At 35.4% G+C, this 15,296-nt stretch overlaps 1 protein-coding gene across 5 annotated transcripts in view; it reads right to left on the bottom strand.

The window, feature by feature from the left end:
• ANKRD12 (ankyrin repeat domain 12) overlaps positions 1-15,296 on the bottom strand; it is a 165,704-nt gene that overhangs the window by 91,860 nt on the left and 58,548 nt on the right. For all 5 annotated transcript variants that reach the window (XM_053668806.1, XM_053668803.1, XM_053668807.1 and 2 more), the window contains exon 2: positions 11,027-11,165. In XM_053668806.1, the coding sequence (XP_053524781.1) occupies positions 11,027-11,113 (87 nt within the window). In that variant the 5' untranslated portion in view covers positions 11,114-11,165. The remainder of the gene's footprint in view (positions 1-11,026; positions 11,166-15,296) is intronic.

Raw genomic sequence — 15,296 nt, 5'->3', positions numbered from 1 at the left:
CAAACTGTAAATACTAATTTATTGCTAAAAAACTGCAGTGGAAAAATTTCTAAAGTAAAACCAATGGGGGGAAAATCCTACAGACTGGCAGTGAAAGGATAAAATATTTGAAGAATTGTAAATTATTTTGAATATTTATTTAATTTTTTTCAGAGTAGATATTTTGGACGAATATCTAAGTACTAAAATATATAGTGAGGTAATGAAAGCACTTTACATTAAAAGTATATTGCTATAGAATGTAAATATTATTTAAAATTATGCTCTATAAATGCATTTAAAAATTAAATTTGGTTCAGGTTATTTTATTAATTTAGGATCTCATAACAGTAAGTCTGTGCCATATTGAACTGTAAATCTCTTTTACATAACAGAATGATTACATATTAATTTCTAAAAAGTTTATGGAAGAAAAAACACAGCAGAAGCTAAAGGCTGGCTTCAAGGCCAACTGATCACTAAAAAAAGACAATCCTAAGTTTCGTAAATGTACAGGTGAATAATACGGTCATACCTTCTACTCTCCTAACCTCCATTCTAACTTCATTTTGTAAGAACCACCAATAACGTAGTCCACATACAGGAAATTTGGAATGGAAATTATGGCCCTTCCTCTTTTAAGGTCCAAATAAGAAGTCAAATATCTATTTCAAACTGAAGAAAATTTCAAGCTGCTTGAAAAATCCCAAAACATAGCAGTAGGCACCATACCTATTTGGCTCAAAAGGGCTGTGACTCTCATCCAAAGAAACACTGATCAAAAGCAAGCTAAAAGGACAGCTAGATCAGGAGCAGAACCATAGAAATGAAGATCTCATGGAGGGTTAGCAACAGGGGAGTGGGAAGAGAAGGGGGGAGAAGGTACAGAAAATAAGTAGCATAGACAGTAGATAGAAAATAGGGGGGAGGGCAAGAGTAGTATGGGAAATATAGAATCCAAAGAACTTGAGACACATGGTCATAAACTATAGGGGGGGGAAGGTAGGGGTGGGGGGTACAGGGTGGAGGGAAATGAAGGGGGGGAATAGAACAACTGTAATGGCATAATCAATAAAACAAAAATTAAAAAAAAATATTGAATCATTAAACAGGCTGAGAGAGACCAGTTAAATAATTCCCTCTATAAGGCAAAAGCTAACAAATGAGGCATCTAATACTTTCTATTCTTCCTATTCATTTTATAAGTCTAGTGATTAGTAAGTTTTCTTAACTGACCTAAACCATGTTTTTAATAGAAATATGTTAGTGGAAAGTGCTTTTTGTTCTTATCTCCACACTTTTAAGAAACCACTTTTATGCCAGCAATAAGCAGGGCACTACTTATATAAAGTAACAGCTTTCAAAAGATATATACATAGTATATAACAAGAAAAAAACCGTTAACAAGTTTAGCCTTATAAATTTAAACCCCAAAAGTATCATCAAGCAGCCCAGGTATAATTTCACAGATGCAAACTTCACTAAAACATTTAGAAATAAGTTCTTTCCCCCTCAAATCTAATACTGTGTTCTGTCTCCACAACTCTACTGAGGTTACTTTTACCAATGCCATTTTAAGGTGTCTCAGCTGATGGCAATCAATAGCCTTATCATTCCTATTAACCTCTGTGGCACTAGGCTTACAGAGTCCCTCAGCCAAGACTCTTCTCTGTGTAAGCTCCCCTGGTTTTCTCTCTGCCATCCTTCAACTTCCCATCTCTTGACTCCTAAAATATTTGAATTTTTCAGATTATACCCTCCTCCATTTTGCCCTACCCTTTGGGTGACCTCTTCATCCCTATAGGTTACTCTTTCATAAACCCTCAAATGCTTATTTCTCTCTAGTTTTCAAGTACCAGATTCACCTCTTAATGCTGACTAACACTTCTACTTAGATGTTCTGATGGCCACGTCACTGCAACAAGCACAAACTAAATGCTCCTCTCAAAACAACTGGTCCCTTTCCTGAATTCCCTCTCAGGAAATAATAGTACAATCAACCTCAGAGTGGAACCAAACTTTTTCTACATCACAAGTAAGTTTTATTCATTCAATGTATTTTATTTATTTATTTATTTATTTATTATTTTTAGATTTTTAAATTTGTTTATCTTTAGAGGGGAAGGGAAGGAGAGAGGGAGAGAAACATTAATGTATGGTTGCCTTCATGCATCCCCTGCTAGGAACTGGCCTGCAGGGAACCGGCCTGCAACCCAGGCATGTGCCCTGACTGGGAATTGAACCGAGATTGTCTGGTTCTCAGGTCATTCAATGTATTTTAGATCGGCCAGCTTCTCTCCATACCCGCACTGCCTTTTGCTTGTATTTTTTAACACGCCATCTGGTCTCTACTATGGCCCTTCCCTTCTGGCTCACTGGTTACAGGATCAATGACAAGATCCTTAGCAAGACACACAAGACCTTAATTAACTGGCCCTTGTCTAATGCTCATCTCCTATCCTCCATCCTACATAAAGTGCTTATATCCAATCTTTATATGCATTACTGTACAGACTCATGTCTTTTTTACATCTTCTCCATGGACTACCCTATAATCCCACTTTCCTGCTGGTCACGTACTTTTTCATCCTTCAGAATCCAGATTAAATGTATTTTCTACTATAAGACTATCCCTGAACATCCTAGAATTGATTGCTTCTCTCTTTTTTGTCCCACCTCTGTATACTCAATATGTTGTTGGTATAAATCAGGCTCTTCCATGGAATCGTGAAGAAAGCAGTGCAAGGACACACAAAAGGGAGTTTGTAATGTGGCAAAGTTTATTTGAGTAGAAATCTGCCTCTTGGCTTCCCATGTCTCATCTACTTCTGTCCCCCATGGAAAAAGTCTAATTGTGTCTTTGGCAAGGTGAAAACAAAGGCTGATGTCCAGAGTTAGTTTCTTTCTTTTTTTAAAAAAATTTTTTAATTTAATTATTTTTCAAGTAGTTTTCTATTACTCCCATCCCAGTCCACCCTGCCCCGTGCTCCCCACCTCCCTCTCATTTCCACCCCCCTTATTTGTTGTCCCTGTGTCCTTTATACTTGTTCTTCTAAATCCCTCCCCTATTTCCCCTGAAATTCGCTCCCCATTCCCCTCTGGTCGCTGTCCCCCTGTTCTCTATTTCAGTGTCTTTGTTTTTGTTTTGCTTGTTTGTTTTGTTGTTTAGCTTCCTGTTAAAGGTGAGATCATATCAGAGTTAGTTTCACATTAAAGCTTAGTCGAGTGTAGCACCCAGCTAGTTTAAGTTGTGTTCCAGGCTACGATTACTGCTGTGCTGAGATATTCAGGCTCCTGCCTGAGCCTGTAGTGTCTACACAGCCACTGACCATGCGGCTACTAAGGCCACATGGCTACGGAGAGAGAACACGCAAGTGCATGAGGTGAGTGTGGGTCACAAGTAAGAGAGAGAGCTCTTGGTTTCCCCTGGGTTTTAATCAGGAGTTCTTTGTTCAAAATAACCAATCAACTTTCCATGCTTTCATGGAATAAGGCTACCTCTTTGTTACACTGATAGGCCTCTATGGTCAAGCACCTTCCCCTGTATGCACCAACAATCTAGTAGTGGAGAGGGCTGACAGTGCTCCTGGTGAAATTTCCTGTGCTCTGAGGTGCCCTTGGAGTGTATGAATGAGTCCATAAATGCTAGTTTCCTGGCTAAGCAATCAGGCTTATGCTCCCCAGTGTCTAATTCCCTTTGCTCTCTTTATTAATAACTAGTTAACTAGATATGGTAGCAAATACTATGTACTGTAGTATGTTTCTTACAACAGTACATAAATTCTCAAAGTATGGTTCCTGAGATCATTTGAAGTCAGAAACATGCTCACAATAAACCTAAGGTGTATCTTTTTCTCCCATTCTCTCAAGAACGTGTACCTGAGGTTTCTAGAGACTGCATGACAAGTGACTGCCAAACATACTAATACATACAGAACCAGATGAGAATCTGGCTATCTTCTGTGAAGCCAGACATTAAAAGATTTTTGAAAAACCAATGACATTTTTCTCACAAATAATTTTTGTCTTAGAATACAGGCACACCTCATTTTTTAAAAAAGATTTTTTTATTTTTAAAGAAAGGGGAAAAGGAGGAAGAGAAACACTGATTGGTTGCCTCTCATATGCACCCCAACTAGCAAACAAACCCACAACCCAGGCACGTACCCTGACCAGGAATCAAACCAATGACCTTTAGCTTTGTGGAATGATGCCCAACTAAAAGAGCCACACTGGTGAGGGCCAGACATACCTCATTTTATTACAGTTTGCAGACACAGTTTTTTCATCAACCTAGAGCCAAACCCTCCACCAGCAAAAAGAACATGACTCACTGAAGGCTCTGATAATGGTCAGCATTTTTAAGCAATAAAGTAGTTTTTAATTAAGGTATGTACATTATTGGTTTTTGGATACAATGCCATGGCACAGTTAACAGACTACAGTGTAGTGTAAACATGACTTTTAAATATACTGGGATAACAAAAAAAATTGAGTGATTTGCTTTATGTGAAATTTGATTTACTGTAGTGGTCTGGACCAACTCAAAGTAGCACCTCTGAGGTATGCCTCTGTATAGTTGTTTTCAGAAAAATATATTATGTGTTAATATGTAATAGTTTTACTATTTTTAAAATGAAACATTAAAAAATTTTTCAGCTTAAATTTCTAATACTATAAATATCAACAGATATACCCCCCACACACAAAAACTCTTTGGGATCCTCAATTATACTGAAGAGAATCAAGGGGCCCTGAGAACAAAACATTTCAGAGATTGGTTAAGAATCTTCATATAGTTTAGACCGTGCCCTCCCTAATCACTCCCTGCTTTATTTCAAGAGTTATAGAAGAGGCACATGATGCAATAGGAATCCCATGTAAGGTTTGTTGGATAAAATAAATAAATGAGATTTAATTAACTGAATTAATGAAATCACTCTCCTGAAGATCTGTCATATTAAAATATATTTGGAGACACCTTTATGGTAAAATGAAGATACTGCAACTTAACTCCCCTAAAAATACTCAGAAATACTCACTATTCTTATATGTAGTAATTACCCACCATGGTAATTACCTAAGACCCACCCAACTTGCAGGCCCACCAAAGCTGTTCCATATAAATGGCCTGTCATGGCTCATTCTTCAGACTTTCCCAAAGTCTCTCAAACAAGCAGCATCTAACCTTGTGGAGCCTAGTATCTGCTGCTAAGTGACTCCAGCCCCTAGCACTAGCAGCAGCCAGCCTTGGTTTGCGGCTTGGTCTCTCAAGGGCTCTTCTAAGCCCTACACAATTAGCAGCCATCAGCAGATCACTGTGTAGTTCATGCTGAGTAGACTTGGGCAGAACACATACAGGTGGTGGCTGACCTTGACCTGCATGTCCAGATGGTCCCAGCACCAGCATATCTGGTGAACACCTTCAGACCGCAATGAAGCACAACCCAACAACCTCCACAAAGGACACTATTAGAGGTAAACTCAGGTGGCACCAGAGCCCCAGTGAACTAAGTTTTATTTTGTAGGATTGGCCCCTGCACAGCTGATCCTCCTCAGTGGTCGAAGTCAGTCCTTGCAGCCCAAAATACTAAAAATATCACTCCCACTGGTGTGCTAGTAGGAATAAGGGCTCAACTACAACAGGAGGCTGTACACAGCCCACCCTGGAGGGGAAGTACACCTACAGTGTCCAGTCTGGGTGAATGGAAAGGCTATGCCACTGAACCTTGCAGGTCAGCTACTACATTAGGCCACTCTACCAAGCCTGGGAGATGCAGCAACTCTTGCTAATACACAGAAACAAAACTGGGAGACTACCAAAATGAAAAGACAAAGAAAATAGAAAATGTCCCAAATGAAAAAAACAGAACAAACATCCAGAAAAAGAACTAACTACAATGGAGATGGCAATCTACTAGATGCAGAGTTCAAACACTAGTTATAAAAATGCTCAGTGAACTTACAGGAAGAGTAGATAAACTTAGCAAGACCTTCAACAATATTAAAGAAAACATAGAAACTTAAAAAAAAAAAACCTGTCAGAAATGAAGGATACACTAACTGAAATGAAGAATAATTTACAGAGAATCAAAAAGTAGCTGAAACAGAAAATCAAAAGTGACTTCGAATACAAGGAAACAAAAAATACCCAATCAAAACAGGGAAAAAAAAGTGAGGACAGTGTAAGGAGTCTCTGGGACAACTTTAAGCATACTAATATTTGCATCATGGAGTACCAGAAGGAGGAGAGAGAGCACGAGAAATTAAAACCACATTTGAAAAAATAATGATGGAAAACTTCCCTAATACGGTGAAGGAAATGACATGCAAGTCCAGGAAGCGCAGGGAGTGAGTCCCAAAGGAGACAACCCAAAGAGTCCCACACCAAGACACATCATAATTAAAATGCCAAAGGTTTAAGGCAGAGAATCTTAAAAGTAGGAAGATAAAAGCAGTTACCTCTTACAACCTTGTACCTACAAAGAAACTCCTCAAGACTGTCTTACCAGAAGGGACTGGCAAGAAATATTCAAAGTAATGCAAAGCAAGGGCCTATAACCAAGCTTACTCTACCCAGCAAACGTATCATTTAGAATCGAAAGACTTACATGTACAAATGGCTTCCCACACAAGAAAAAGCTAAAGGAGTTTATCACCACCAAATCAGTATTATGTGAAATGTTGAAGGGTCTGCTTAAGAAGAAAAAAAGACAAAATATATGGACAGTAAAATGGCAGTTAATACATATCTATCAATAACTGAAGCTAAGAGAGAAAATAACCAAGCGAGCAGAACAGAAACAAACTCAGATTCAGAGTACATTTTGACAGTTGCCAGATGGAAGAGAGTTTGCAGTGGTGGATGAAAAAGATGAAGGGATTTAAGAAGTACAAATTAGTTGTTACAGAATAGACATAGGGATGTAAAGTACAGCACAGGGAATATATGTAACAATATTCTAATACCGTGTTTTGCTGTGTATAAAGTGCACTTTTACCCCAATTTTTGAGGGAAAACTAAGGATGCACATTATACATGGCTAGTACTAATTCCTTATCTTTATAAATGTTTTCTTTTATTTATGCTTATGTGTTAAAAGTATAACTCTAGAAAGCAATAGCCATATCTGTATGTTCAAAAATAAATGCTAAAATATCTTTGTAAGACAAAAAAGGGTATCTATAAATAAATAAATACATTCATTAATTAATTAAAAAATTAAAATAGAAGATTTTTTTCTGAAACTTTGGGCCAAAAACATGGGTGCACATTTTACATGGTAGTGCATTATACATGGTAAAATACAGTAAGTGTCTATGATGTCAGATGGGTACAAGATTTATCAGGATGATCATTTAGTTAAGTTACATGTCTAATTACAAGTATGTACACCCTTAAACTAACAGAATATTTTATGTTAACTATAAATGAAAACTAAAAAATAAATTATAATAAAAAGGAAGGTGAAAGAAAGTCTTACTGGCTCATGATGTTTGTTAAGTACAACCTCTGACATATCAATGGCTGCTGTCTTATCTTATGCAGACACAGGGACAACCCCAAGGAAGAACGACCAAAAGAGAAAGACATAAAAATGAACATCTGTGTCATGACAAATACCACTGGTATGCTCCTGATAGTTTACTAAAAACAAATTAAAACAAAAGACCTTACCAACAATGACAACTTTCAGGTGGGAATTAATGAGAAGTAATGTAGCTGCTACAATATATGACCTAAATTGACCAGTTTAGGTTCAATAAAAATTGAGACATACAAAAAAGCAAGAAACATATATTCAACAGACACTTCTCTGAGTGAACCTAGATATTAGACTGGGTGAGACTAGAAAGAAAGAAAATAATTTTTAATGAATTAAATACGACAATGACATCAAATAGAGAATATCACTTTAAAAAAATTAGAGAAAGAGCCAAATGAAAACACTGGATTTGAAAATGGCAACTGAAAATGTATTAGATATGTTCAGCAGATGTGAGATGGCCAAAAAAAAAAAAGAAAGATAAATTAAACATCCCAAACAAAAAAATCATTAAGGGATAAATCTAGGAAGCTCAACAAACCTCATATAAAATAAGAGATCCTAAACACAGTGCAGTTAACTGTTTAAAGACAAAAGAGAGCAGCAATAAAAATTAAATTTTTTTTAGGACTCAGGCACAGTGTAATTAACAGTCAACTTCTCATTAGCAACAGTTAAAAGAAAAAAAGTAGAATAATATATTCAGTCTAATAAAAGAAAAATGTCAATTAAGAATTCTAGTATCTAACAAAACTATCCTTTGAAAATAAAGGCAAATAGTAGCAAAAGACCACCCACTGCATAACTTCGTTTACATGAAATATCCAGAAGAGGCAAGTCTATGTATAGAAAAAGTAGCTGCCCAGGGCTGTAAAATTTGTATACAGAATGAGGAGTGACTGCTAATGGGTACACAATGCTTTTCAGGTGAAAATATTCTGAAATTGATAGTAGTGATGACTGAACAACTCTATAAATAAGCTAAAAACTAATGAATTCTACATTTTGAGTAAGTTGTAAGCTATGTAAATTAGGGTTCAGTAAAGTTATTTTTTAAAAAATGGCAAAATCAAAATATTCCTAGATCAATAAAGACAGAGAAATCATGGATGAAGATCTTAGAGTAAATACTAAGGAAAATTCTCACGACTCTAAGTAAATGACACCATTTACCAGACAATAACTTGAATCCAGAAGAAGAAATTAAGAGTGCCAAAAGTGGTTTGTAGGTAAAAACAAAGAAATTCGCAAAAATATCTTTCTTTTCTTCTCTTATTTCTTTAAAAGACTGTATAAAACAATTCTTATAACATTCTATTGTTCCATTAATTAACAAATGTAGATTTGATCTATATTACATAGGGAAGGAAATGGAGCTATCTTGCAGCAAAGTTGTTATTTTTACTGGAATTACATCAATATTAGCCTATAGTAAAAGGATGCATATTTTAATACCTAGATCGACATTTTAAGATTATAATTCAAGAAACATTCTTTTAAAAACACCATAAAAATTTAAATATTACACTGGAAAATATTTTTTTAAAAGGCAGCATAATTGAGAAACAAAAAGGCGTGAAACAAAAACAAAGAACAAAAGCAGATATAAGTCCAACCTTATGAATAATTACATTAAATGTGAATAGATTAAATACTACAGTCAAAAAGCAGAGATTGCCAGTGCAATCAGCAAGAAAAAGAAATAAAAGTATCCACACTTGAAAAGAAGTAAAATTATCTTATCTGAAGATGATACTCTCCCATATGCAGAAAATCCTAAGGAATCAACAAAGGATATTTTTGACTTCTGGCCAAGATGGAAGCATAGGTAGACATACTGTGCCTCCTTGCACAACCAAAAAAAGGACAACAACATATTTAAAAACAAAAATAAACAAAACTGACAGACTAGAACTGTATGAAAGTCTGACAACCAAGGAGTTAAAGAAGAAACATTCATCTGGACCAGTAGGAGGGGTGGAGAGGGGTAGCCGGGCAGAGGGGACTTGCTGTAAGGCAGCAGCTGGAGGACCAGGGCAAGCAAGGAAGCGGCTGGTGGACCCAGCTAGGCCGTGGCCTGTGGGCTGGGTGGTCCCACATTCGCATGCAGATAAACCAGGAGAAACAACTGGGGAGTGAGACAGACTACACAACCCTGAGTTCCCATGTGGGGAAATAAAGCCTCAAAGCCTCTGACTAAAATCACCTGTGGGGATTGAGGCAGCAGTGGGAGATACTCCCAGCCTCACAGGAGGGTTTGTTGGAGAGACTCACAGGGTCCAAGAATGTACACAAACTCACCCACACGGGAAGCAGCACCAGAAGGGCCCAACTGGATTCTGTGTAGGATATCTTTAAACGTTCCAACATCTGAATCATAGGGGTGCCAGAAGAAAAAGAGGAGCAAAAAATTGAAAACATAATGAAGGAGAACCTCCCCAATCTGGCGAAAGGCAACAGACTTCTAATAAGTCCAGAAAGCTCAGAGAGTCCCAAAGAAGTTGACCCCAAGGAGGAACACACCAAGGCACATCATAATTACATTACCCAAGATTAAAGATAAGGAGAGAATCTTAAAAGCAGCAAGAAGAAAGGAGACAGTTACCTACAAAGGAGTGCTCATAAGACCGTCAGCTGATTTCTCAAAAGAAACCTTGTATGCAAGAAGGGCTGGAAAGAAGTATTCCAAGTCATGAAAGGGAAGGACCTACATCCAAGATTGCTCTATCCAGCAAAGGTATCGTTTAGAATTCCTTTAACTTGACCTTATCTGGGAAGCAGATAAGAACTTATATGTATAACCCATGGACATGAACTAAAGAAGGAGGGAGGGGATGTGCAAGGGAGAGGGGAATAAAGGGTGGGAAATGGGACAACTATGATAGCATAATCAGTAAAATATATTTTAAAAAAGGAATCAACAATGTTTTTATAACCAATAAATGATTTCAGTAAAGTCACTGGATATAACACTATATAAAAATCAACTGTATTTCTATATAGTAGCCATGAAAAATCCAAAATAAAATATCCAAGAGAATAAAATATAAATAATTTAACAGCTAAAGTGCAAGATCTAAATAAATGAAGAGATAGTCTGTGGGGATAGATTGGAAGACACTGTTAAGGTGGTAATATTATTCAAGTGATCTACAAGAATCAGTGTAAAGATTCACTAATACCCCTATTAAAATCCCAGCAGGTTTTTTTTTTTTAATGCACAGAAAACCAATATGCTAATCCTAAAATTTAAATGAAAATACAAAGGATCCTGAATAGCAAAAACAATTTTTGAAAAGAAAGTTGAAAACTTACAATTCCTGATTTTGAAAGCAGATTTAGGGGTGTCTGTGAGTTGAGCGTGGAAATGAACTCACTGTAAATGGGCATGAAAATCTTTTAGCAATGATGGTAATGGTCAAAGGTGGATTGTGATGAGAGTTGCACAACTCTTTTCCCCAGTTCCAAGAAGACAACAAATTTTAAATGTAATCATATACCTTTCTTCCATATGGTTTTTCTACCATATTGCTGTCACTGTCAGAATTTTCACTCTGAACTGGTTTTGTGAACCCAGATTTGGGCATCTTATAGCTCTTCAGCTAGCTTCTTCTTTTCATCAGTCTTCTCATCCTGGATCTGTAAAGAATGAATATATAAGGGTTACTTGTATACCTCTGCAATAAAACCTACTTAAGGTTTATGTAATGTAGTGTCATTTGCAAGAGTTTGATTTGGTTTTCTCTATGGCCTCATTAAGATTATTTTTTCAGAGAGGCTGTCTTAGCCTAAAGTTTCCATGAAGAATGTGAGCTAGTAATTAGAGTTCTCTTGTTCAAGTCCATTCAGCTTGTCGTTGAAGAGGAAAAAAAAAAAAAAAAGAGAACTACCCTACCTTTATATTTCTTTCCACCTTCTCTAGCCTAATACTCAATCTCTAGTTTTCTGGGTGATTAGAAGCAGCTGAGTGAAAGCAGTGGCAAGGGTTTTTGTCATTCTAGCATGGCTACAGAGACAGAAACTCCTAATAGATTCTCTGGTAGTTCTGTATCAGGCTGGCAGTTATTTCTGAAGGTCCTATGAAGAATCTGATAGGTTTCATAGGTTAATTTTATAATCTCTAATTCTATTTTCAATTCACTTAAGTTAAATTAATGAAAACCTTTTTACCTAAAATCCTCAGAGTGATTTTCCTTCACTAAACTCCCAGACATCATCAGGTATTTATTCACTTTATCCATCTACTCACTGACTTAATCATTATTATTCTGTACTATACTGTAATGATCACATCATGTACCATTATATTTCCATTTTTTTCAGGCTTCTGCCTCCTACTCTGCAAGCTGATTTAATAGGACAAGGATCCTCTTTGAGCCTATGCTTATGTATAAAGCCAGAAAAAATATCCAAGGGATTTTACATATAAAAGGGAAAGTCATGAGCCTAGACGTGAGTTGCTCTATGATGACTATTAGCCACAGGTGGTTGTTCAAAGTTAAAGCAATTAAAATTAAATTAAGTAGCTACATATTATCAAGTGCACACATAAAATGTTTCTATTATGCAGAGTTCTATTGCTCAAAACTGGACTAGACTGAGGCTGCTGGCCAATGGGACCATAAATTGGGCCACAACAAGCAGAATGACTGATATGCTATAAATTTCCTGTAAACGGATGCATAGGTCTAAGTAAAATTTTCTATGTCTTCAAATTGTTCTACTGATGCTTTAAAATTTGTTTGATTTTTAATAGAAATAAAACAATTATTAAGTAAACTGCATTTGTAAATTATCTAACTAGATTAAATTAATCTGGATGTAGCCAGATTAGAGTATATTCCAACACAAAAAACTGCCACAGTTCAAATATTTCATTTTTAGAGAGGAGGAAAGAAATGTAGAGAAATGAACTTTTTGACACTACACACAAGAGACAGAATTTACCTTCATTTAACTTGCTTAAACTATTTCTGTATACAAAGAATCATTCAAACATACCACTGTCCTCAAAGCTAGTAGCTCTGTGTAAATCTTACAGTTACTGATCATAGAAATAGAAAAATTATGACTTAAAAGTGAAATTGAGCTACGTATCAACAAGTGTTAGCCTAGACAAGACTGACGATAAAGCACTACTTCCTTTGCAGATCAAGCAAAGTTACTGGTGAACAAAAAGGAATGACATGAACACTGAGAAAATTATACATGGCAATAATATTTTAGCAGATTGTATGTTACAGAAAAAGGTTGTATTCTTTTTCAATGAATTTATTTAGACAATCTCAGCACTAATAATAACAATCAAAATTAGACTTCAAATATATTACGTCAATCAACAAATATGAAGCATTTTTACACATAGGTTCTTGGTCCATGATGTCTACTGTAAACACTAGAACAACCACTATACAAATTATACCAAGGGATAATAAACATCATGTCAGGTAAATTGAAATACTTTTAAATGCACAAATAACCCAACAGAAGGCAGGCACAGAAAAATTGAGGAATAAAAGTAGAAGGAACAGACAAAACAATAAGAAAATAGTAGGCATAATCCAGAAATACCAATAACTACATGGAATGCAAATGGTTTAAATATTCCAATTAAAGGGCAGATTTTCAGGAGGGAAAGAATGATGAAACTATATGCTACTAACAAGAAATTCACTTCAAATATAAGAATATCGGTGGTCAAAAGTAAAAGAATAAGTAAAGAGATGCCATTAAAAAAGTAATAAAAGGAAAGTTGGAGTAACTCTATTAATATAAAACAAAATAGATCTCAGCAAAGAGGACATTACACATTGCATACTGATAAAAGGGTCAGTTTACCAACTGGGTATGCAACTAGCAACAGAGCTTCAAAATACAGGAAGCAAAAAATGACAAAACTGACAGGAGAAATAGACAAATTCATAATTACAGCTGGAGGTTTCAACTACTTTTTCAATTAAAATAGGAAATCAACAAGGACATAAGAGAACTGAAAAACCAAAAGCCATTCATTTAAATGGAATGGGTCTACTTGACATTTATAAAAACATCTGCCCAACAACAATTGAATATTTATTTCTTTTCAAGGACACATAGAATATAGAATGATACAGGCCACACCATGGGCCATAAATAAATGCAATACACTTAAAATAATTAAAATTAAAATCATAAAAAAACTTTGTTCTCACAAAATAAAAAGGTAAACGAGAATCAATTATAAAAAGGTAACAGGGTATGTGTAGTATATCTAAATTTGAAAAATCAATGAAACTAAAAAGTGGTTCCTAAAAGATCAATTAAATTTAAATTTACATATCCCTAGCCAGACTTATTACAAATAAAAAAGACCTACATAACCAAAATCAACAATAAAAGAGGAAACATCATTACAGATGCTATAAACACATAAAGTATAACAAGAGAATGTTGTCAACAATTTTATACAAATAAAGTCAACAATTTAAATAAAATTCTTTAAAAGGCACACACTACCAAAGCTCACTGAAAAAAAGTCTTGGTAGCTCAATGTTTAATAGATATTGATTTCATACTTAAAACCCAAAACACTCCAGGCCCAGATCAATTCAATGGTCAATTCTACAAAACAAGTAAGGAAGAAATAATGGCAATTCTACAAAAATCCTCCTGAAATAGTAAAGAGGAAAAATATTTTATGAGGCCATCAATACCCTGATGTCAAAATCAGAATAAGTCTTTTATAAAAGAACTACAAAATAAAGTACCTCATGATCATACACACAAAAAATCTTCAAATCAAGGATTTTTAAATATTACCAAATCAAGCCCAACTATACATAAAAAGGATAGCAAGTACATCATGACAAACTGGGATTAATCCCAGGAACTCAAGGGCAGCTTAATGTTTGCAAATCAATCTAAGTAATTCACTGCATTAACAGACTAAAAACAACCACCAAAAAATTATCATCTTAACAGATACAGAGAAAGCATTTGATAAAATTTAATACTCACTAATGATAAACTCTCAACAAATTAATAACAGAACTTGAATATCTTCTTTCTCTCTTGAGATCAACAATGAAACAAGGATATCAGCTCTCATCGGTTTTTCCACCCTCAACTCTAATGAGCTACAACTGACAAACAAAAAATGTATATATTTAAGGTGTATAATATGTTGCCTAGATATGCATATATTGTAAAGTCATTATCACAATCAAGCTAATTAACACATCTATCACCTCACAGTTAGCATTTTTGTGTGGTGGAAATACATAACATCTACTCTCAGCAAATATCAAGTATACAATACAGTATTATTAACTACAGTCACCATTCTGTACTTACAGTTACTCATCCTGTAACTGAAAGTTGGTTACTAAATTTCTCTCCAATTTCCACATCTCCAGCACCCGAACTATTCTACTCTCTGCTTCTGTGAGTTCAGTGCTTTCAAATTCCACATATAGGTGAGATCTACAGTATTTGTTTTTCTGTATCTGGATTATTTCATTTAGCATAATGTCCTCCAGGTTCATTCATTTTGTCACAAAGGGCAGGATTTTTTTTCCCAGCTGAATAATATCCCTATATATATCACATTTTCTTTATCTACTCATCCATCAATAGACACCTAAAAGTGGAATTGCTGGATCAGATGGCAGTTTTATCTTTTATCTTTTTGATAATAAGTCAAACTAACTAGCAAGAGGTGATATTTCCTTGTGGTTTTGATTAGAATTTCCCAGATTAGTGATGTTGACCACCTTTCACACACTTGACTAT

Source organism: Artibeus jamaicensis, unplaced genomic scaffold, assembly GCF_021234435.1.
Source record: "Artibeus jamaicensis isolate MK-2021 breed Jamaican fruit bat unplaced genomic scaffold, CSHL_Jam_final contig_511, whole genome shotgun sequence".
NCBI classification, from domain to species: Eukaryota; Metazoa; Chordata; class Mammalia; order Chiroptera; family Phyllostomidae; genus Artibeus; species Artibeus jamaicensis.
Note: the sequence above shows the minus strand (reverse complement) of the source record. Positions and strands in the feature narration are given on the sequence as shown.